The sequence below is a fragment of the Typopeltis vanoorti genome, chromosome 4 (genome assembly GCF_054136105.1).
Source record: "Typopeltis vanoorti isolate ZY-2024b chromosome 4, IOZ_Tvanoo_1.0, whole genome shotgun sequence".
NCBI lineage: Eukaryota > Metazoa > Arthropoda > Arachnida > Uropygi > Thelyphonidae > Typopeltis > Typopeltis vanoorti.
In genome coordinates, this window is record NC_143552.1 from 54,429,920 (window position 1) to 54,456,137 (window position 26,218).

At 37.2% G+C, this 26,218-nt stretch overlaps 1 protein-coding gene across 1 annotated transcript in view; it reads left to right on the forward strand.

Moving 5' to 3' along the window:
• The first annotated feature begins 400 nt into the window (after nucleotides 1-400).
• The window catches only part of LOC150107312 (attractin-like protein 1), a 447,772-nt gene continuing 421,954 nt past the window's right edge, over nucleotides 401-26,218 (forward strand). The window contains exon 1 of the mRNA XM_090391786.1: nucleotides 401-642. Coding sequence (XP_090247912.1) covers nucleotides 401-642 — 242 coding nt within the window. The remainder of the gene's footprint in view (nucleotides 643-26,218) is intronic.

Consider the following 26,218-nt stretch of genomic DNA (forward strand, 5'->3'; position numbering starts at 1 on the left):
TGGTCTTAATTCTCCAGTTCATTGAGATTACAATATCTGAACTACCTAAATTGGTTATTAGGACGTCATATGTAAACGAATCTGCATCGCTCTAATCTGCATTGTTGTGTATATAGTTATATTCATTTTTATGAATGATTTTTTACATTTGGAAATTTTTGGTTGGAATGAACATCGTAATATTTACAATGATACAGTAATGTCATGGAAGCGAACTGGTTTAGTTTCAGTCACTGGGAGCGCAAGGTAGTTCGTTAACCTTTTTCTAGAAGACTGTTGAACTTCTCTTTGATACAGTCTCATAGTGGCGTCCTCTTTTGTCAGTAAGTTACAGGAAGTTGGGCTCACTCGTTTGGAAAGGATATGACAAACGCTAAGCCTCAGAAATGGCAGGGTGATAATGGAAGTGTTAATGCTTCGGTGTGTACACACTACGAAATTCCGACGGAAATCTGGGCTTGCGTGTATTATTATTGTGTTAATTGCTATTGTAAATGTCCAACTATGTATAAAACAAGCTTCTTCTTCTTCAGTATTATGCAACGAAATCCAGTGTATTCACGGCATCTGTAAAGAAGGTCGCTGCTTATGTGATCAAGGCTGGCAGGATAGTGGATGTCATCGCTGTGGTGGACGGGTCAGGTAAATTCTGCACATACCTCCTCGCCTTCGAAGTCCCCTTTAAAATGAGGCTGAAGCAATAAAATTGTAAATAATTATGCACGCTTTTTTATTTTATGTGCGATTTCACTAACCATTATATTTACAGTTACTTTTTTTTTTTTGTAATATTAATTTTGCTCTAAAATTACGGTTTGTTTCATTTCACGATAAAACTCCTTAATTTATGAAATACATAATATACTTAGTGCAATGAATGATATACAATTCGATAAAAATACGAAGATATCAATTCCATAATAATGGTCCTTTTTTGTATTAAAACCTTTTGAAAAAACTTAATTTTATTCTGAAACATTCCTGTACAGGATGCGTAGTTATTATTTTAACGAATTTCATTAAGAAATTAAATTGCGTAATATTATAAAGCAGTTTATCTACCACTAAATAAATATTTTTTTTATATCTAGAACTTCAATAGCAGTCTCATTTCTTAATACTTGATTAATAGTATCTTGCAAATTGCTCCCTCCCCTCCAGTTCATCCTTATTTGTGCTTTATGCTAAAACATATCCAAACTATATAGTTTGGATATGGATTCGAGCTTTACTACTAATGCAGGAGTACATCAGTGCCCTGTTCTCTCACCTATCCTCTTATACATAAATGATCTATGCACAATCACAACAAATTCTATCCATAGCTTTGCCAACAGTAGCACTCTCCAATCATCCTACTCTTTTGACAAGCCATGTAGTTCCCAGACTTCTCTTACATGAAGATCATCTTGCGAACACCGCCTTAAACACTGACCTTCATACCATCCTTCAGTAGGGCAAGGATAACCTAGTCACCTTCAATGCTACTGAAAAACAGTCCTGCCTTTTCTCTCACAAAAGTGATCTCAGCTCACCTCTTATCCTCAGTAATACACATATTACCAGACAGGATGAATTTGCTCTCCTTGGACTGACATTTACCTCTAACCTTTCTTGGTACAAGTATATCACCTCAATTTCTCCTTCAGCTTCTAAAAAAAAGTAGGCATTCTTTTCTGTTCAAGAAGCTATTTTACCTCCACCCAGCTACTAACCCTATATTATTATTATTACATCACACCTCCAGGGAGTCCAAAGACTCATCGAGGGAGGGCATCTACTCTACAACTCTTCATCTCACTACTCCACCAACCTTCAACACCAACGCCATTTACTGCCGACTACCACCACTAGTACTTTCACAGACAATCACAAATATCCGTGCCCACGGGGGGGATTCGAACCTCCAGCCTTTTGGCTGGAAAGAGTATCCGTTAACACTCAGCCTGGATATAAATCCCAAATGTACCCATCCTTAGAATATACTGTACACACATTTGGGATAGCACACCTAGAACTTTCTTAAAAATTCTTGATGCAGTTCAGAGGGGAGTAATTTGGCTCATAGACAATGTTTCATCTGTGTGTCTCTTCTGCAGGCACTTATGTGGTTACTGCTCCAGTGAATTGGCAAACATCATTCTTCCGTTTTCTGTTAGGCCTGTTAAAACAAGAGCAGCTGCTGTCCAGTGTCCCTTGACAGTACAAATGCAAACTCACTGAACCTGCTTCTTCTCATTTATTCTATGTACCTCTGTCCTCCGGAACAGCCTTTCTCATGATGTGTTTCCCAACAATTTCAACTTACAGCTCTTTAAGAAGAATGTCAATACGTTTCTTCTTTCTCTTGTACCCTTAGTATAGCATATTATAAGTTAAGCATATTATAAAGTTCTCATTGGTTTTTATTTTATTCTCTACTAAGTTATATGACATGACCATCAAGTAGCTGTATCAACTGCCAGCAGTGAGATTCATTGTGTTGATTGAATATTATTAGTGTTATGGCTCATTGCAGGAGGGCACACTAGTCCACTCTGCTACATGTCTCCCTCACTACTAAATTCTCCAAATATACACAATGACGCTACTACCACCATTAACTCTATCTACTACCCAATACCACCAACAACAGTATTTTTTGTCTGTAAATTGTGCATGTGTTCTCATGACCAATTTGCAAGAAGCAAACCCTAGTTTCCTGTAGAAAAATACCTGCTGTTGTATGATTGTTGGTGTGAACTCCCTCAAGCAATACATTACACCCATTAATCACTTTCCATGTGAAATGTCTACTTTTTTCTCCCTTGTTCACATGACTTGTATGCAGCTTACAGAATTACATTATATTTTCTCGCCACCTACTTCACTGTGCAATATCTCTATCTTGGCAATAGACTTCCTTCCCTCAGCAGCTTAAACATTAGTCATCCCTCTCCAACTCTTGTCTGCTAGGCTGTGTTTATTATTAACACCAGACCTCCACAGAGTCAAGACTCATTGTGGGAGGCAATCATAGTTACATCCAAACTCCATCAAATCGTGCTTTAAACTCATTCAGTGTATCTGCCTCCACCACCATCATGTAAAGCAATGCATACTACTCACCAACCATTCTCCATGCAAAGAACCTGCTCACATCCTCTTTATTCAGCTTCCAGGGAATGTCCGTTTGTTCTTCTCACATTCTGTGAAAAATTTTTTACATTAACCATGCCACCATCATATAAAGCAATGCATACCACTCACCAACCATTCTCCATGCAAACAACCTGCTCGCATCCTCCTTATACAGCTTCCAGGGAATGTCCATTTGTTCTCACATTCTGTGAAAAATTTTTTACATTAACCAAGTAACAACCTTTTATCAACTTAATGTCTCCATCATATCCCCTCTCCTATTTACAAGGCTTTGCAAACTTCATTCTCTCGATTTGCCTTTATCCCACGTTCCAAAACCAGTTACCATCTAAGTTGGTTCTCACTGGACTCTTTCCGGTATATCCTCATCACTATGAAAAGCAGGGGACCAAATCTGTGCACAATAATCCAGATGAGTGCTGTTCGAGGCCTTAAACAATGAACCTCAATGAACAGAACCTCCCTATTTCTTAACGTTAAGGTCCTCTTCATCATTGTTATAATCTGATGTGATGACTTCGTAACTTGTGCGCTGTGACCTCTGAACTTCAGATCCTTGTCCACAACCATTGCAAAGTCTCTTGTCTCCTCACCTTCTTCCCAAATTTCCTCACCAAGCATATACTTTGCATCCCATTGTTGCATCCCAAGCATATACTTAGAATTCCAAATTTAAAAACCTTACACTTTGCAACATTGAATTGGCAGTTCCATACTGTTGCTCAGTACAGTCTTTTTCAATTCCTCCTGTAAGGCCACAACCTCTGCTTGATCCCTCATCACTCTTTCCAGTTTTTGCATTATTTGCAAAACAGTTTTATATCACCAGTTAATCCCATCCCAAATATCAATGATATAGAAATAACAATGGTCCCAGAACAGACCCCTCTGGCACATCACTAGTGACTTTCCTCCTCTAGGATACTGCATCCCCCATAGACAGCTTTCTGGTACCTATCTGAGAACCAGTTGCCTATGCAACTCACTAATCTATCATCTGATCCAGTTTAGTTACCAACTTGTGGTTGGGGGCAGTCTATCAAAAGCCTTTGCAAAATCTAGGTTATACCAATGTATATGCATCTCTCTTGTCCAATACATTCATCACTTGACTATTGTATATTAGTAAGTTGGTAAAACATGACCTCCCTTAATAAACTCATGCTGACAAGTACAGAGAATTCCACTATTATCAACCCACTTTTGTATCGTAGCTCTCACCGGCTTCTCCAATACCTTAACTATAACTCCAGAACAGATTGACTTAGAATTCATAGTCTTAGCTTCTCACTACTCTTGTGAAGTGGAACAGTTTTACTTTTCTTCTACCCCCCCCCCCCTTGGGACTTGTGCTGTTGCAAGATGTGTTAAACAGGTAGGCTAAGGCTGATGCCAACTCCCTTGAACATTCCATTCCCTTAAGACGTGATATGTCATCAAGTCATATTGCCTTATTAACATCTAGCTTACTTAACTCCTCATATAGCTCACCACCAGTGAATCTTCTCTCATTTCATTCTCTACACTTGAAGTTTTTCTTTCATACTGATTATGTATGCCTGGCTCATTTCATTCCTTGACTATGCCCTCTACAGTAGCAGTTACCAGTCTACCACTTTCATCCATTAATATCTTCCTACATATCTTATTAATATCTTCATCTTTCTGCTTGCCATATATTTAAAAAAACTCTTAGAGTTTTTCTTAGCTCCAATCTGTCTCATAATCACCAGCCTTGTAATTCCATATATATCCTTTCCTCACAGAAGTCTTCACATGGCTAGCCACAACTCAGGTGATCACTTACCAATTGAAGGGAAGTGCAAAAGCCTACCAACGACCATATCCTCTGGTGAAATGATCAGATCTAAAACTCTTGTCCTTGAGTGCCCTAGTTTACAAAACTGCTTAAGATAGTGTCTTGCAAAGAACTTAAAAAAATGCATTTCTACAATGCAATGCAAAAAATGCAATGAGATCTACAGGAACCCAAGGAACAGCTGTTCAGCATCCCTTTACAGTTGAACTGCATACTCATCTAACTAGCTCCTCCCAGTCATTTTTCATCCCATCCACTTCAGTTCTGTGAGATAGTCTCTCCAGTGAAGCATTTCCAAAAACTGTAACCTCCAGCAGTTTAAGAAGAATATCAACAGATTACTCTGCTCTTGACCCCCCCCCCCCTTCCTTATAGCAAATACATTATTTGCTATAAGCCCTTCTACCTCTATATGTAATTCTAATATATTCTATATAAATAGATGGCCAATAGATATCAGAAAATTGTGTATGGGAGAACTTCATTATTTTGTGGTCATTATTATTTAACTTAGATGAATGATATTGGACTGCTTTTAAATTTGCAGATGAAGTCATTTGCAGGTGATGTCAAGTTAGGAAGAGCTGTGAAATTTATCTTCTATCTCTCCATCAGGAGTTGAATAAACTGGCTTTGTAGATATGTGAGTTGGGCTATTAGTTCAATGTTATGTAGGGTTTCGAAATTTGGAATGCAAGCTGTGGATTGTTTGGAGGATGATGGTAGACAAGGACCTTAAGTTAAAAAAAAAAAAAGTTGATAATAAAACTGATTATGGCAGTGATCATGGAAACATTGATTATGTTCCATTCCACTGCATGAAACATTGAATCAAGTCAAACATGGCCTACTACGTGCATTTTAAAGATTTTAGAAAAGATTCAAAGAGAGGAATAACTAAGGTAGTGCAAGATCACCGGAATGTTGGGTATGAAGACATATTTAAGGGATGTCAGTTGCAAAGCCTGATGGATAAGGAGGAGATGGAGTGATATGATTGACACAAGTTGGTGAACAGTTTATACCAGACTAATGTAGAAGAGGTTTTTCACACAGTGAAAAGTGATAGTAGCCAAACAAGAGGATAGGAACCTTAAATTAAAAAAGTTGAACATTTTGTGAAAATCATCCAAACATTATTATTATATATGGACACCTCTGTAGAGTCCGTAGACTCATCGCAGGAGGTCCACTAACATCAACACTAACCATCAGTACCTGTACAGTATGTCATATATTGCTTTGAATTCATCCACTGACGAGCACTCACAGTTGAATCTGCAAACCATTCTGATTATTCACTACTCTCTCCAAGCAAAAAATCTATTCCTCATGCCATTGCTAACCACACTCTTAATTTTACCCACACTTAATTTTCAGGGATGATCCCTAGTTTTCTTCACATTGATTATGTAGTGAAAAAAATTAACCTCTAATCAACTTATGTCTATCATAACCCCCCCCCCCCCCCATCTGCCTATCACCTAGCCTCTCTAACCACAAATTTTCAATCTCTCCTTATTATGAAGCATCCCATCTTGGTCACTCACCTCTGATCTGTTCCACCTCTCCAAGATACCCCCAGACGATGAGATCTGTGCACAGTAAATCCATATAAGGCCTATCAAAGTATGATAAGGAGGTACAGTAACTCGTTCTCTCTGCTTGTTGGGGATGTTCTTCAATAACCAGGTATAATCCTATGTGCTGTTTTAATCCCTTTTGCGATATGCTGTCTGAACTTCAACTCCTCATCAACGAGCACTCCCAGATCCTTGACTTCATAATTTTCCTGGAGTGTAGTTCCATCTGTATGGTACATAGATGGTAATCTTTTCATCCCAAAATGCATAACCTTAAACTTTTCCACATTAAATTGATATTCCTTCTTTGCCCTTATTGCCACTCTAAATCATCATGCAAAATTTAAGCACCTCCATAGTGCAATTGGAAGAATGACAGTATGTTGCGCCCTTCGATTAGAAAAGGCCTAAGTTTAATTCTCGTCATGATGGGAGGAATCTTGATATGGACTTTTTCAATTGAAGGTGAGTTAGCCGATCTCATACGGAGGTAGCAGGGTTTTTTCTCCCGGAAACTCGGGTTTTTCATCCCACATACAGACAAATCGGCCCTTCAGAACACATGCAATTTACAGACAAAAAATACCAGCTGTGGTGGTGGTGGCATTGATGTAGGTGATTGCTAATAGAGGTTCTGTGTAGTAGTGGAGATGGAGAGTTGTACAGTAGGTATCCTCCTGCGCTGAGTCTTCGGACTCCTTGGAGGTGTCATGAATAATAATAAATTTTGACATGATCTTTATTCACTATATTTCCTCAGATGAGCTGAAGATTCCTTTGTTCATTTCTTATATCATTAATGTACAAATTAAATAGTAGTGGCCCAAGTATAGAACTCTGTGGCATATCATAAATTAGAGGCCTTTTACTATACTCTACTCCTAAATAAACCGTTGTCTGGTATCTCGCCATCTATCATTCTCTTATCCACTTCAAGTTCAAATCCATTCCTATTTGCTGCAGTTATGTGTCAGATTTCCATGTAACTTGTCAAATGCCTTTGTGAGGTCAAACAGTATTGCCATGTAGCTGTTACCTTCATCCATCTCAGATGTTATTTTATTATAAAAAGTAAGTTACTGAAGCATGATCTACCCTTCACAAATCCATGCTGTCCCCCTATACAATATCCCATTCTTATCCACCATTCCTGAATTTTGTCTTTAACCAACTTCTTCAGTACCAACACTCCTGAAATGCTGATCAGTTGATAATTTTGCTGTTTCTGTCTTGGAACCTCTTTTATGCAGTGGAACTGTTTTCTCCCTATATGGCACAGTATGCTTGGCATTTTACATATCAGCTTGCTTTCTCCATTTGTGTACTGCATTCACTTTTCTGAATTCTCTGAACAAGTATAAACAAATTTTGACCGCATGTGATACATGTATGTAGAGAGAAAAATGAGTTATTAGCATGTTCACATATCATATGGATTCAGTAAAATAAATATATAAAATTAAGTAATAACTGACATGTTATTACAAAGATATGTATTTAATGTAATAATAAAAATAGACATGAATGTATATTACTAATTGGAAGTGAACAAGTTAAATAATTAAAAAAATGCATCAGTAATTCATATCAGTATTATTCACCATCTTAAGAAAAGTCACATGATACTGGAAACTGCATTTGAATGGTTGTGGAGTTAGAGGTTTGGAGAGAGAGAGAGAGTGTTGTTCTATGAGAGGTTGGAAGTGCAAAATCAGGGAAACTACTAGGGGATATGTCAAGTTTAGCCACTGCGAGGACAAATGAGTGTTTGTACAGAAATTATGCATTGCCAAATGCAGTTTCATATATTTTACTTCTGAATGGGTTGATAAAGACATCAGGTAAGAGTAACTGTGGACCCAAGGGCATGATGTAATGCATGTACTTGAATGCCAGAAGTATCAAAATAAAGGAGAGGTTTTTGGCATCAGTCATCTCATCTTGGCCAAAAATTATTAGCATCAGGGAGACCTGGTTTACCAAAAATGATATAGTCACAGGAATAAAATGTATTTTATATTCAAGGAAGATGGAGGGAATAAGGTGAGGAAGGATATTGTTAATGATAGCAGAACTCCAACCAACAAAAATAGAAATTAAGGAGTCTTTTAGGTCAGAAGGAGATGGCTTATTTGAGGCGATTTGATGCGTGATAGCTAATATGTTAAAATAAATTATTGGTTGTTGTTATAGACTGGGTGGGGGGGAGATCCACTGAAAGATGTGGATGTTATGCATTGGCAGATTAGCACAATGAGTGCAAGCTGGCTAATTATGGAAAATTCAACTATGGGCAGACAAAATAGATTGGAGGTAGGAAAGGGTGCATGGCAAGATGAAAGTGGAATTTATACAGTTACTAAGGGATAAAGACCTGAAACTGTGTTATGGAAGGCACCAGTAGTTTGAGAATGCTGTAGACACACTGCCTCTGAATGGAGGGAAGTGACCATGCAGCCTTGTTCTGGGAGGTTGCTAAACATGTGGAATTCTCAGGCCAAAATGTTTCACGTTGAAGTACAAAGCCAGCTTGAAGCAGTGGCATTGCTTAAGAAGCTACACAGAAAGAATGTCAAGTAGGAAAGTGTCAGGGATTGTTTGAGAGAGAGATTATCAGGAAGCATACCCAGGATGATGAGGATAAACCAGTTGAGGTTAAGTGGATGAGTAGTAGTATAAAGCAAAAGCTTGTTTTTTTTTTTTAAAAAAAAAAAAAGAAAATATTACAGAGAAAATAAAAAAAGGTGATCAGCATACTCAGGAGCAGTATAAGGTGTAGGCATGAAGGGTGAGTACTATGTTAAGAAAGGCTAAATTACATTATAAGAGAAAATTATTTAAGTAGGCAAAAGTAAATCCAAAAGAGTATTTTTTCACTAAGTGGAGGAATGGTTATCGAAGGATAACTTTAATAAATGGCAATGGTAACAGAAGCAAAAGAAATGGTTGAGTTGCTAAGTGATCGATTTGCAAAGGTTTATCATTCAGGTGGAGATTTTGTAGTTGTTAATGTGACAGGGACTGATATGAGAATTGAGGTAAACAAACTAGAGGTGCTCATCATACTGAAAGTATCAATATGAATATAGCAGGGGAACTGAATGGCATGTTGGCCCCTACACTACAAATGTGCAAAAGAATTGCACAGTCAATGCTGCTGAGGTTGTTTAATCTAAGTTAGCTATGGCCAGGTTCCAAGAGAGTGAAAAGAGGGTAAGATTGTTCCATTACATAAAGGTAGCTAAAATAGAGAAGTAACAAATCGCAGACCAGTTAGTAACTCAGATAGTTGTTAAAGTATTGGAAAAGTTGGTTAAAGGTAAGATCCAGACTCAGTGGATAGGAATAAGATACTCTACAGTGGGCAGCACAGTTTTATAAAAGATATCTGATTTTTTTAAATTAAATTTTATTTTATTTTTATTTTATTATATTTTTATTTTATTATATATTTCTTATGGTCAAAGACATTAAAGGTCATACTGCACCAGGACACAGGTCACAGCAGTACATATGGTAATTGGTTAGTAGGACATTCACAAACCATGCCCTTAGTGAATTTTTTGAGTTTTTGAGTAACTAACTTAGGCATATATATAGAACAGAATAATGGAATATGCCATAATTTTATTGACCCACAGAAAAGTTTTGATTCTGTTGGCCATGATGCCTTTTGGAAAACTCTCCAACATTACAGAGTAGACAACAAAATAATATGACCGACTGAATCCCTGTACTCATCTTCTGATATGATGGTTGAAATGAAGGGAAATTATAGCACTCCCTTTCCAGTAGAATGTGGAGTGAGACGGGGGTGCAAATTATCACAAGACTTATTTTACTACCTCCTTGAATATGCTGTAAATGAAGCCTGGAGAACTATGATACCGGAATGATGGTCAGAGGAAGAAGAATAAACCATCGAAAGTTTGCTGATGATGTTGATCTTCTAGCAGAAAACAAATCAGAACTTCAGGAAATCAGCACAAAATTAGCTTATACTCTTAAAAAATATGGCTTAACCATAAGTACGAAAAAAAAAAAAAAACTGTGCTTCTGACCAAGATGGAAGTACTGGCAGAAACTGAAAAAATACTACTCGAGGATACACTCATTGAAGAAGTTGATCAGTTTAAATACCTAGGCAATATTTTTCATAAAGATAGCAGATTGTGATAAGATATTAGAACAAAAATTTCATTAGCAACAACAGCACTTCAAAAAACTAAAACCACTATGGACAGATAATCTTACAATTACCAACAGATTACACCTTACTGACATACTAATTAATTCAGTACTTCTATCCAGAAGTGAAACTTGGACCCATTTAAAAGAAGATGAAAAGAGGTTGTTGGCATTTGAAATGAGTTGCTATGAGGGTGGTCTGAAAAGTTCTCGGCCTCGACTATAGATAGCAACACTATCGACAAGATTTTTTTTTTTCTAAGTTGGTACATCTGTCATAAGCATCCATGTGAAATTTCAAGTCATTCTATCAAGTAGTTTGTTTTATACAACTGTCTGAAGCAAAAGTGTTGTCTGTATCCCTTGAAATGGATAAAATTGAGTATCATGCGGTCATAAAATTCTTTGTGAAAGAAGGTTAATGCCAAAAGAAATTCATTCGAAGTTCATATAAATGAACTTCTCGGCTGGTCAAAAATGAAGGAGAAGTGGACTTCTCCTTCATTTTTGGCAATTAAGAAATGGGCTGTGAGTTTAAACGTGGCCGTACCAGCCTTAAAGATGATCCATATGAAGGACGTCCAAAAGAAATCATTGATCATGTGCACAATATGGTATTGGATGACTGGCAAGTCAAAATGTGTGAAATTGCTGAGAATATAGGCATTTCAAAAGAATGTGTAGGATATATTTTGCATGAATTGCAAATGAAAAAGCTTTGTGCAAGATGGGTGCTGGGCTTGCTCACAGCAGATCAAATACGCACTCGCATGAAAATCTCTGAACAGTGCTTGGAGCATTTTAACAAGAATAAAACTCATTTTGTGCATCGATTTATTACTGTGGCTGAGACTCGGATTCACTTGCACACCAGAATCCAAACAGTGGACAGAAGCAGTTGTTCAGCACCAAAGAAGACAAAGTCAGTTCCATCAGCAGGAAATAAAGGAAAGTTTATGGCATCGGTGTTTTGGGATGCTAAAGGCATTTTGTTTATTAATTATCTTGAAGAGGGTAAAACAATAACCGGGGAATATTATTCCTATCTTTTAACCAGACTAGATGAAAAAATTTGTGAGAAAAGACCTGGTTTGCAGAAGAAAAAAATTATCTTTCATCAGGACAATGTACCTGTTCATAAAGGTGTTTTGGCAATGGGAAAATTAAGGGATCTACGCTATGAATTTTTGGAACATCCACCCTATTCCCTAGATTAGGCTCCCTCTGAATTCTATCTCTTCCCAAAACTAAAACTCTTCCTTGCCGGTCAGCATTTTTCTTCAAATCAAGAGGTTATTGTAGCTGTAGAGGGGTATTTTGCAGATCTTACTGAGAACCACTACAGGGATGGGATAATGGTGCTGGAGCATCGCTGCAATGAATGTATTAGTCTTAAGGGAGATTATGTTGAAAAATAAAAATAATTTTGAAATTATAAATTCGTTTTTTCATTGAACTAGGCCAAGAACTTTTCAGACCACCCTCGTACAGTTGACTCCTAAAGATATCATACACTGATCAGTTCGCAAATTTTGAAGTAAGACAAACAATCAGACAAAGAATAACTTATGTGGCTTGGTCATATCAGCAGATGAAATGGTCTGCCAATGCAAGTTCTTGAAGGCCTTATTCCAGTAACTTGCAGAAAGAGGCAGACCTAGAATAAACTGGATAGACAGTATAAAAAGTTGGACCATTGCTTCATTTACAGAGCTGAAAGCAAAGTATCAATCAAGGACTGAGTGGAAGATTTTTATAAGAAAATCTTCCTTATAGAAATCTTTCCTAATATCTACTCTACAGTTCTTTGTGGTACTAGGATGTTGATAGTGAACTTAAGCAGTAAATAAAAGGCATATGGGGATCAACCAGTTATGGATTTAATCATTTCATTAGAGGAAGATATTGTGAATAGTATATTGAATCTCTCTTATTGGGTTCTGGTCAAGAACTATTTCAAAGTTTGCTTTACAATCTTTAACAATTTACTTAATGCAAATTATTGATTATATCCAGGATTTGAGTGAGACCACATAAATTTAATAGTCACAAAAATATTTTACTCACCCATATTATGAATTCATGTAAAAGGTGCGTGTATTTACCACCGTTTTAATTTCAGCAACAAAGGGAACCTCACTAATAGAATTTAAAACATCAAATTCAGATTAGGTGCAATAATTTGTAAGATGTGGCACATCTCTCTTTAATTTTGCCACTAGTCCATTCCTCCTCCCCTGTATGTTACATGCTATTTCTGTTCCAAATGCGTACACTTCATTCTCTATTCATTGCCTACTTCATTTCTATTCTGTCAAGCACAATGCATCTGAGTTATGGAGAGGAATTATGTAGACAAATTGCTTCTTTCAATTATTATCCACTCATTACACACACACACACATACACACACACACACTCTTTTGCCTTCAGTTTTTCACCATTTCACAAAAGTAAGTGTCATTTGAATTTCCTTTCATTTATTGCCATAATAAAGGGTGAATTCAACAGGGAAGACAGGATAACATGATATGTTATCCAAATCATCTTTCCGATTAGGCTAAGTGAAAATATGCTTACATCAGTACTATATTACAACTGCATACGTACTTAAGGATTAAAGAGAGTACTGGGAGAAGAAAAGAATATAAATTTATATTATTTTGTACTACAGTTGGCAGTGAAACAAATAAATGATCTTATTAATTTTTTTTTAATGGTATTTATGCCCAATGCACAAACTACACTTCATGATTCCTTTTGTCACAAGAGCAGCACCTATGCCTTTGTGAGATCTGATATAGCATGTTCAGTATGGCTAATGTAGAATGCCCTGCTATTAACCTTTGCTGGCTCAAAAGCTCCTCCTTGCCCCATTTAGTAACATTCACATGTTATATTTACTGGTCTCCAAACAGTGATAATAACTCAGACCTCGTCATATTCCATTCTATGAAACTCTGCCATCTACAATCCAGCTACCCAAATAGTGAGGTCACATTTCTTGGTGATTTCACATTCACAGTCCCAACACACTAACCAAGTTGGACGAGAAACAGAATTCTTTGCTAGAAGCAGTGACCTAATGCATCTACCTGCTCAAATTCCTGGTAACCCTCTACACTCTCCCAATATGCTAGATCTCTTTTTAGCCAGTTTTCTTTCTAGATACATGGTAGAGGTCACCTCTCCTCTCAGCAACTCAGACCACAATCTTAAACAAGTCTCCTCTCTCAAAGAATGCACTTCCTCCAACCACTCCTGCCCTCACATCCTCTTGCACTAAAAAAAAAGGTGCCAAGAGGATGTGTGGTGATCTCCAGAATTTCTTCCACTCCTTTCCATGGTCTGACTACTGCTTCTGCTCATCTGACCCTAACAACTTCTCTGAATGAGCCACAGAAAGTATTCTCATTGGCATGAAGGCCATCATTCCCCCATTCGACATCTGCTTTCCAAGTCTCAGAGTTCAACAGAAAGTGTATCAAAGCAGTCAAAGAAAAAAAAAATTAAGCTTTTTGCAGGTAGCTTGCATCAAGAACTCCAGCTTCATACTCTGCCTATACCAAAGCATGTAACAAATGCAAAACAGTTATCAGATTTCAATCCGATTTCATAAAAGCAAACAACAGAAATCTTGCCTCCTGTCAAAATGGAAGCAGTGCCTTCTGGTCTCTTGCTAAGGGCATTGGACACAACTTCTGCTCACCTGCACTTCCACCTCTCTCTCTCTCTCTCTCATCTTGATGGCATCTGACCTCTTGGCATCACTCTTCCTCAAACTCTGCATAGATGACCAAGGGAAATTGTCACCTACCATACCAGAATCCAAGCACCGTATGTTTCCTGTGGTTTTTCGACAAAAAAGACATCAGAAAACTACTAACTTATTGGAAGTTTTTCCACTTGGTCATACTATAAATTAATGACCATTCCCATAATGTATAGCATTTGCATACCCATAAGGATATGTGCTTTGCATTATGAGATACTAAGGCAAGTGATGTGAAGTCATTAGCTTCTATATACGAGTTGCCCTAGTCCTGATTATATTTCAGGCGCAAACTTTGTTTACTTACACTTGGATAAAAGATTAAACCAAGATACTAAATAACTTGGACACTAAAAAGTCTTCTGGTCCTGATGGCATCTCTCTCCAGTTGTTCTCAAACACTGTGCTCCAAGCTAACACCTATCTTGCATTGTCTCTACAATCTATTATACATACTTCTACCTTTTTTGGAATAGGATAGATATGAGATTACTTCTACGTACTTATGCCAACAAGTGGAAGCAACCTCATATCCATCCTATTCCAAAAAAAAAAAAAAAAAGAAAAAAAAAAAGGGAGATTAAAGTCTACCATCAAACTACCGATCAACTGCCATCACCTTGGTCCTCTCCAAAATAATGGAAAAGTCATCAATAGCCAACTGCTTCACTACTTAGAGGCCCACAAATTAAACAGCTACCACCAATATGGATTCTGCCATTCAAGATCTACAGTTGGTCCCATAGCTTACATCACCCACCACCAAACATGTGCCATGGAAAGGTTGGAAAAAATTAGTGCTGTCACTTTTGACTTTTCCACAGCTTTCGACTGTGTCTTGCATTGAGGCCTGCTTAACAAATTGCCGTCCTATGGTCTCCCTGCCATCCTCTATAATTGGGTACAAGCTTTCTTTCTGATCGTTCTCTACAAGTCATGATAGATGACTCCATCTCATGAAGCTTCACAACTAATCTGGAGTGCCTCAAGGCTCTAGCCTATCACCTATACCTTCTCCTGTACATGAATGACCTACTCACAAATCACTAATCCTATCCACAGCTTTGCAGATGACAGTATTCTACATTCAGCCTACTCATTTGACAAACCAAGCAGTACTCTAACATCTCAGGTTATAAGTTTATTTACAACTAATACCTTAAACATTAATCTACATGATATTCTTCAATGGGGCAAAGACAATCTTGTGATGTTCAATGCTACCCTTTTTGCTTGTAAAAGAGATCTCAGCACACCTACCCTTATCTTCAGTAACACAAAAATCACCAGAGAAGATCAGATCCTTCTCTGCTTGCATTAACACCATCTTCATCTCTCCTGGTATAGATGCATCACATCAATAGCTTCATCAGCACCCAAAAAAACTAGGCATTCTCTTTCAATCAAGGTACTACTTTACACCCAATCAACCCTTAACAATATACAAACTCACCCATGTCTGGGTGGTGCACCTAAAGCTTCCCTAAAAATCCTTGACACTGTCCACAAGAGAATAATTCAGCTCAAAAATGATCCCGCTCCTACAGATTCACCTTCAACCTCTATCTTACAGATGCAGTATTTCAGAACTGTCTATTCTAGGTATTTCAAATGGCCATTGCTCTACTGAACTGGCAACTATCATTCCTCCATTTTCTGTAATGCCTGCTAATACAAGAGCAGGCTACCCAACATACCTTTACTGTGCAACTGCAGACACACCGAAACTGCTTCTCCTTTAACTCTTTTACTCCATCCACCTCTTGAATAGCCTTCCTCACGAAGTATTCCTGAACAAATACAACCTGCAACTGTTAAAATAAAAATCAGTAAACTTCTATCTCGGTTTTCATTTGCAAACGTACATACAGCACTAATGTGCTTTTAGATCCTTTGACCTCTCATGTATAGGATCAATCTATTCTTTGAAAATATTTTACTATTTCAAAATTAAACTGCAGATGCAGAGTAGGCTTAAATTTATAAAAGAGAGAAAATTAGTGCCATTATCATACAACTGAAATTTTGTAAACAGCAGCAAGGCATATCTTTGCAAACTGACTTTTGTCAAGTGCAGACAGTCTATGAAAGAATTAACTTATTAAATTAATTACATAAGATAATATCTCATTGTTGAAAATAAAGCTTCTGTATTGATTGGAGGCCATATATGATCAAATAACTTGATACTGAATGAGATGTTTTAAAAGGGAAAAAAAAAGTATAAATTATGCAAAGCCACTAGGCAATATATTTTAAGCAGTTGAAACAAGGCTGAAAATTCACTCACCACTTGTCTCTGACAACTCATTCATGGCAAGTGGGCAAGTAAATTTCTGAAGCCTCGATTAGCTGATTTATTAGATCTATACTCTCCATGACTTTTTCTTACATTGTACTTTCTTGGTGATTGTTAAACTTTAGATTTATTATGAAATTTACTTCTTGGAATAAACTTAGATATTAAATTAAGTAAAATGCCCTTCAACAATATCCATTTTTGTATCAGTGTCACTTCCACTGAATAATAATACCCACAAAATTAGCTTCCTTGAAATTCCTCTAACCCAATTCTAATTATCACTTCTTCCCTCCTTAATCCCCTTTCCAAGCTAAAATGATCACTATTACATCATCAGGATTCGGCATACATGCATTTATTATTATTATATAGTAACTTCCATGGAGTCAACAGACTCATTGTGAGAGGCCCACTCAACCAGCAACATGTCTATCATAATGAGCTTTGAAGTTATTTACACTACTTGCACTCACAATGCACTTAGGCAATGCATTCCACTCACAACTCTACACATAAAAAATCTACTCCTCACACCCTTCTTCACATTTTTATACAACTTTCAGGGATGACCTCATTCTTCCCATCTTAACATCCACTCTTTTTATAATTTCTTCTGTATTAATTTGATAGAATCCTTTAACTAATTTGGAAGTCTGTCATAATCTCCTCTTTTCCTTTTATCCACCAATCTCTGTAATCCATATTCCCTCAAACACTCATCATAACAACCACTCCAGAGTTCTGATATCACTTGTTATTTGTCACTGAACCCTCTCTAGTGTTTCCACATCACAATGAGAACTAGGTGACCAAATCTGAGCACAATAGTCCAGATGTGGTCTGACCAATGCCTTATATAGAGGCACCACCACCACCTTATCCCTACATGTCACAACATGCTTTTTATCATAGCAGCAATAAGATGTACACTCTTTGCAACATATGCGATGTGCTTCCCCCCCCCCCCCAGAACTTCAGTCTGCTGTCTGTAATCACTCCAAGACCCTGAATCTCATCAACTTCCTGAAGAACAGCTCCACCAATACAGTATGTAGCCTAATATCCCTGTATCCCCAAGTGAAAACCTTGCATTTATTAATATTAAAACCTCAACTCCACTAATTTGTCCAAGCCAGAAGTCTATTCAAATCTTCCTGTAGAGAATTAACATCAGCATTACTCCTGATAATTCTACCTAACTTTGCATCATTGATAAACACTTGAAGTTCTCAGTCAGTCCTCATGAAATATCATTAGCAAATAGTTTAAACAATACAGGCTCAAGCACAGAACCCTAAGGCATTCCACTGGTCACCTTTCTTTTCTGAGACACAACTCCATCATACACACCTTGCTGGTATTGTTCAGAGCCAATCTCCGATCCATCTAACCAATATACTATCTATTCCTGTCCTCTGAAGCTTGTACACCAATTTATGTGGTAATCTATCAAATGCATTTGCATAGTCCAAGAATATCACTATATGATTCTCCCTTATCCAACACGTTCATCACCTTATCATAAAACAAAAGCAGATTGCTAAAACAAGACCTGCTCTTCACAAATCTATGCTGACCATCATAGAGAATCTTATGTTGATCAACCCAATCCTATATTCCATTTCTAACCAGTTTTTCCAACACTTTAATCACAACTACAAATATACAGACCAGTCTATAATTGTAACTCCTGTTCTCAAACCATGCTTATGGCGAGGTATTATTTTGCCTTCTTTCCACTCCTTAGGACCTTCCCCACTGCAAGACTTTCGTTAAATAACCAAGACAAGGGCATGGCAAACTCTTTTGCACATTCTTTAAAAATGCGTGGTGATATGTCTTCTATTCCCTTATTAACATATAACCCAAGCAACACTTGATACACCTCTGATTCTTTCACCTTTCTCTTAATTCTTGTCTCTCTTCTACATGTTGCATAGCATCATTTATACCACTATGATATACACTGATGAAGTGTTCGTTAAATAATTCCACTATATCATTTGCTATAGTTACTCTGATAGCATAACTATCCACCACTATCAACCTGCCATAATTACTTTTCCTCTTGCTTGCCACATAGAGAAAAATTCTCTTGTATTAGCTTTCTGGCTAATCTCCTCTCATATTCTACTTTTTCCTTTTTAACCGTGCTTGTCACTTTCTGGACTGTGAACTGTCTTATACTTCTATAACTTCTTTTGTAATACTGTTTGCTTGATTCACTGTTCATCTATCTCACTCCTACTCTATTTATTTGCTTAACTCTTGGAATGAAGTTATGCACTGTTTATGTTAGATACTGCCTTATTTTCTCCATGCATTGTCAATATCTTTTCTACACAATTGATCGCCTCAATGTATTAATGCTAGTTGCCTACGAAGCTTCTGATAATTACCCACCTTATAGTACCACATACAGACTTTCTTGATAACTTTTTCATGTTTGACTACCTTTCAAACGAATACCTCATAATCACTTTTACCAACAGGTAGTAGTGTTGATACCCCTCATTCACAGCTACATCCTGTGAGGATAACACAGATAAACCTTGTTTTGCTTCCATCACATGCTGCTTTAGATAGTTATCCCACAGAAACTCAACAGATTCACTCTCCTTGTTACTATACACTATTTCTTCTTTCCAATCCAAATTTCTATAATTAAAATCACCCAATCATCTTCCTTTTACATGCCCAACTATTTTTTAAACATTTCACAACTTGTCATTCAGTATCACTGTTCTCCTTCTCATTTCACTATCATATTTGTGCAGCAAACTAATATAAGCTTATTGTGCTGAAGAGACAAAACATCAGCCTCAATCTCAAATGATCAGGATGGTATTATCATATTGGCCGATCAATTTTATCATATATTATATTAGTCCTCTGTATCATATTAGCGCCTCCGTAGCGCAATTGGAAGAATGACTGTACGTTGCATCCCTTCAATTAGAAAAGGCCTAAGTTTGATTCTCGTTATGACGAGAGGAATCTTTATATGGATATTTTTCAATCGAAGGTGAGTTAGCCGATCTCATACAGAGGTAGCAGGGTTTTTCATCCTGCATACAGGCAAATCTGCTCTTCTGAACAAACATGCAATTTACAGACAAAAAATATTAGCTGAAGTGGTGGTGGTTGTGGGCAGCATTGATGTAGGTGATTAGTAGAAGTTCTGTGTAGTAGTGGAGACGGAGAGTTGTACAGTAGGTGTCCTCCCACGATGAGTCTTTGGACTCCTTGGAGGTTTCACGAATAATAATAATAATATAAGGACAAATGACATTTACAAACATCCAAGCCGACAGTGGGATATGCATCCTCAGCCTGCTGGTTTCAGATTGGTTTTGCCAACCAGGCTGCCATTAATATGGTCCATCATTAATTGTTTTGATATATACTGGTTGTTCATGTACATGTTGATTCAGGTAATTATCATAAAGCTGCTTCAAACATTTATTATCCATTGCATTATGAGCTCCTTCACTCTCCAGATCTGCTATGTTAAAATACTGTAAGTTATACATGTTAAATTATATTGTTTTTATCCTCTACCCAAACACAACCAAACAAAACATGGTATGTGAAATATCTTCATAACTAGGCTGTGTGTGTGTGTGTGTGTGTACGCACGCATATACATGAATTATCTTCACAACTAGGTTACTTAAGTGTAGAGTCGACAGTCTATATACAAGTAGCTTAGTTGTGAAGATATTTGATGTGTCAAGTTTTTGTTTGTTTCACTAACCAATATTTGACTTTCTAACCAAGTGATTCAAGGAAGAGATTATATGTATTTAGAAGTGTATAATAACCTAGAAAAAGACCCTAAGTGAATACTTAGACTCCTTAGAGGTGCCTGCATAATAATCAACATGCTCTACATTAATGGAAGTATAAAGTTGATATTAAAGTGGCTGCTTACATATGTACCTAAGAATGTGTGCAGGTTTCCTATAAACAAGAAAGGATGATGAACCAGTATCCTTTTTCTGTTTATAGAAAACTTACACACAGAAAAGAATAAGGAATGTTTGGTAGTCGTATAACTAGTACATTAGGAGGGAAAGATGTTTCTTTTTCTGTAGTGAAGCATATTTTTGGATGTTGTTTCTCTGAATGCACGAAAAATTTATGTTATGTGTCTAGGCAATGAGATCTGATATATGAGGACTCCAAAATTTCACAAACACAATACCACCACTTCTTTTTCTAAGTGTTTTAAACTGCTGCAGATACAAATTTGACAAAAGTTAGCAAAATCACTTTTCTGCATCACAAGCAACTCTCTATTTATTATAAATTCTCTTCACTTTAAAACCTTACTTTTTTTTAAAAAAAAAGAATTAACTTAAAAGATTCAGATTGTGGTTGAACATCTTCTTTTCCACTCCCCAGCTAGCTTTTATATAGAATTTCTAGAAAAGCAAGCAGCATTCGACTGCTACAAACAAACCAACATCCAATAACACACATCATTAAAGAAAAAGAAAACAACTATCCTCCCTTCCTAGATACTAGTTAAATGACTAGTGTGTCCAGAAATGGAAGTTGTGTAACTATCATCAGGCACACACTAGTTACAAGACTATAAACAAAAAAGTATAACAAAAGTTGGGCATTACCCTTAGGAAGCTTATTGGAATATTATCTCCTCTTTTAATTATTTTTTGTTATATTCTGATATTATTATTTATTAAATCATTTATTATTAAAACCTTCGAACTGCACCTTTGTATTCTTTTCCTGAACAGTCGTAACACTGAGTTTGTAGCCGTTGCTTGAGCTAGTTCAATCACTCTTAATCCTCTCTGGCTATAATTTGATCCTCCCCCTCCTCTCAATGTCGTGAGTATGCTATTTTTCACGTGTGCATAGTCTAGACTTTAGGAAGTGCTTTGGGCTGGAACCATTTCCCTTGTCTATCTTGCTGACTTTCTCTTGCACTGATCTTTAAAAATTTATTTGTTTTTTCGACTGTGCCATTAAAGATTGCGTAGAAGAATTGTGTGTCTTTCCCATACATGCAAGAGAAACGTCCAGCTCAACACGGAAATATCTCTAAAATTTAATTCTAATTCAAGCAACTCTTTAAACTTAATATCTGTCAGTCGTGGTTATTTTATCTTCAGGACACACAGATTCTATGTTTTATGAGACAGTGCATTGTTAAGCAGAATCAGGCAAGCCATTAACAAACAAAACTGCTTACACACATACCAAACTCAATCACTGTAAGGGCATTCCACTCTCTAAGTTTATTTATTCATATGGAGTTTCCTCCCTTATCTCCCCCGTCCCTATTTGGGCGAGATGAGCCCCCTCATGGGGGGGGTTAAGTATTTATGGCTGTAGATCTGTGTGTGTTCACAGGGCCAGTTTGCCTGCTTGCAGGATGAAAAACCCCAGATAAACTGTGAGAAAAACCCTACTGGTCACGCCCAAGATCAGCTAACTTGGCTATGGTTGAGGAAGATCCTTAAGCTCTTCATGTCGGCGACGGGAATCGAACCCAGGACACTCCTTCTCCAGGCATGTGGTTGCGAAGTGCAAAGCCACTAGGCTAACCGCATGGACACTTTCTAAGTTAGAAATGTAGTCTGCACATCTTTACTAACTATACTTTTATACATCTTCCAGGGATAATTCCTAGTTCTCTCTATTCATCACGTATTGCAAAATTTCTTTTGTGTCAAACACACCTTTAATCTACCTGATCAAGAGCAGTCCACAGACCTATCATCGACATTCAAGTAATCATTTGAGCTATTTCAACAACTTTTGCAATATGCCCTCTGAAATTCAGCTCACAGTCAACCACCATCACAAATCTCTGGCTGCATCAATTTCCTGCAATCCAGTACAATCAGTATAATACAAAGCATGTGCTCTTCATCCCAAAGTGCATAACCGTTCTCTCTCTCTCTCCCTTGCTCTCTTCATTCTAGGCCTAGAGATCCAATATTTTTTTCTCCTAATTTTCTCCCAATAATCAAATATTCTTCCAATATTTAATTCTCCCCAGCTCCAGTGTTTTCTGTCTCCCATTCTGATGAAAGAACTTTATCATTCCAACAGTTTCATGTCCCTTATTTCTGATACCTTGGCATTTGCAAACGTAGCAATTCATTTGTGATCTATAATCAGTCCTATATATGTGATGATCTCTCAGAAGTGACTCCTCCGTGTCTGGGCTGTTCCTGTATTACCACCTATTGCATAGTTTTCTCCACATTCAGATACTTTTCATACATTCCAGAAGCATTCTGCAGCTTCTAGGATCTGTTCATGTACCATTTTTCTTGCTATCCTTGTTCTGTCATTCTTCTCTCACACTTCTCGCTACTTCATTCACATGCATTTCTTCATTTACCCTACTCTCCTGTTGTTCCATATGCTCTTTATCAGATCTCTTGCTTGCCTCTGATATTACTCTCTCTTCCAATCAACATCTTTTCTGGTTGACTTATACAAAATCCATTTATATGCAGTCCAGACCATCAACCTTATACAAGTCAATCTATCTTACAAACTCATCCCCCACTTTCACAAACTGAAATTCTTTTCTCTTAGCACCTCTGTCAATGTACCATTTCATAATCTTTACTTGTCATCGCTGTCATACCTAAGCAACACTTTCCTGCCACTCTATTCTTCACTATCCTTGCCCAAAAAACTTTCTGATATTCATTATCATATTGTTCAACTATTATTTGTTCCCACAACTACTATCAACTCTTTCATGCTCCTCACATCGAAAGTTTCAAATACCCTTCTTGTTCTCCATTCTGGAAAGCAAAACTTGTGTAGTCTTCTCATTTACCACATCTCTGATAATGGAATTCACATACAATTGCAAAAAATGTGGAACACGTCACAATTTTGTAATCCTTGAGCAGAAACAGTATAATGAAGTTATATGGGTGTTGGTATGTATGTATGTATACAGGGTGATTCCATAGTCCTGTCATAAACTTTAAAGATATATTCTGTAATCCAAAATTAACAAAGGGTACCAATAAACATGGTGGGTATGTTTTGTTAATCTGGAAACCTCACATTTCCAGATACAGCCCTTTTGCAGATGACACTGACACTGACAACATGTAATGCAGGTACACATTTCAATGAATTGTGATTCATTGAAATGTGTGTGATTCTGTCAACAACCAGAATCACATGCTAGGCATGCCTGGAGTGTGCTCAGTCAAATAGATTTGTTCTGAACAAGTGGAAGCTGATATTTTTTAGTGTACAGGTTATACGTTGATGTTTTGCAGTGGGATGACTTAACATTTACTGAATTAGCGATATGCCCTTCGGTTATGTAGAATGTCAATTTTATCACAAAGCTTCTGGTTACTGAATTCCATGCAGTCAAATCTTTCATTACTGTCTTTGTGACCATGACATAGTTTTCTACACTGCAAAATGAAGAAAGGGAATGAATCACCATGAGGGTACAGAAAACAAGGAAAAGAAACTGCATCTAGTAGCACAGATTCCATGCACTAGCACATGGAGGATTGCAGTGGAAGAGAGTGTCTTCCAAACAGTTGTATGGAAGAGCCTACATAAAATCAGTGTTACTATAATAATTTTTGTGGGTTCAAGCACCTTTACCAGATGATCATCATAGTTTTTTTTACTGTTGGTAGGTTCTACAAAGCATATGTGGGGCCAACAGTTTTTCTCTTGTGCTCTTAACAAATGAGATAATGTTCACTTGAGAAGGAATTTTCAGTTATTGTGACAGTCATGTGGATTTTGAATTGACCAATCAGAATCCACATGCAGTTATTCAGTCATCACCATGAGCAATTTTCTATTAATGTATAAGCATCTTTGGATACGTATATAGGGTTGTATATTTTGCCAGACAGGCTTACAGGACTTTCGTATTGAGACCTCTTGCAATCTGGTAGAAAGCATCTTCCAAGATATGTGTCATGATGTTCTCTTTGTCATGGCTTATGCATGACAAAGCTCCACCACACTTCAGTCATGAAGCCTGAGCATATTATGATTAAACATTTCTTGAAAGATGGATCAATCTAGGTGGACCAATTATGTGTCTTCCTCAGTCACTTGACCCAAAAACCTGTGGATTTTTATTTGGATGCTATCTGAAATTGTGAATATATTCTACCCCAGTAAGGAATGTTGAGGAAAATGCATGTTAAACATGCATGCACTGCCATTAGACAGCAGTAAAGAATTTGTATGTGAGGTGTTAATGGTGAGATGTCTCGACATCTTCATGGCTAGCAGTGGTGGTCATTTTAACACTCCTGCAAGTTACATTCATTCTTTAGGGTTTTCTTTTGCCAATCAGCAAAGGATTTATGCTTATTTCTTGACACTTTGTGTTCTAGGGTCTGCATTTCTGTTCTACTTAAGGGATGCATCTCAGAAATATGAAGTTTCTGGACCCATGTTTATTGAAATCTTTGTTAGTTTTGAAGTATAAAATATATTTTTAAAGTTTGCATAGGATGTGGAATTGCTGTGTGTGTGTGAGAGAGAGAGAGATAGAATATTGGCATGGTTGCCGAAGTAGTTAACATACTTGCTTTCTAATGAACAGGTTGAGAATTAAAATTATACACTAGGCATAGATGTTTGTGTTTAAGTGGGAGATAAATTTCGCTGCTTGGTGGAGAAATTGCCATTGCACTTATTAGAGGGTTGAAGTGTTGTGAAAAAATTCCTTGTTTGGTCACTGGCGCAAGGTTTTCAGATTATGAAAAAAATTGCAAATTAAATAAAAATAATCCTTATTTCTGTCATGGGTGAGAGTTGCATAAATGTGTACCAATGTGTGTGTTCATGCATCTATGTATATACAGGGTGTTCGGGATAAATTTGACATATTTATAATTAATTATATTTTTCCGTAAGTTACATGTATTAACACACACTTCTCTTCATTTAAAAGTTTGGACCCTTCTTTATTCATATACAAGATGTCAGAAAGGATGGATAGCTGGAACCCACCTGAATCATGGAAGAGAATAACTTGTATCATGATGATTCGTGCCCGCCATCAAAATAAGGATATTACGACTGCTGCCCAATGCTCCCTGAATACAGTAAAAACAATCAGGCATGAACTAGAGACTTGCAATGGTGACTACGAGGATGTAGCAAGAAGAAAGATCCCTAGCAGACGATCTGATTGCGTTCGTACAGCAGAATTCCTCGCAAATCTGCAGGAACAGGTGTTGAAGAACCCTGGCATTGGAATTCGGGCTTTGTTCGTGGAGTTGCTAACTGTAGTCAAGCCCTGGATAACAAGGGTAGCCAATGGTAGGCCGTATGTATGGCAGCAGGATTCGGCCCCTTGCCACACCTCTGGGAAAAGTCAAAAATGGTTGTCTGAAAATTTCTACGACTTCACCAGT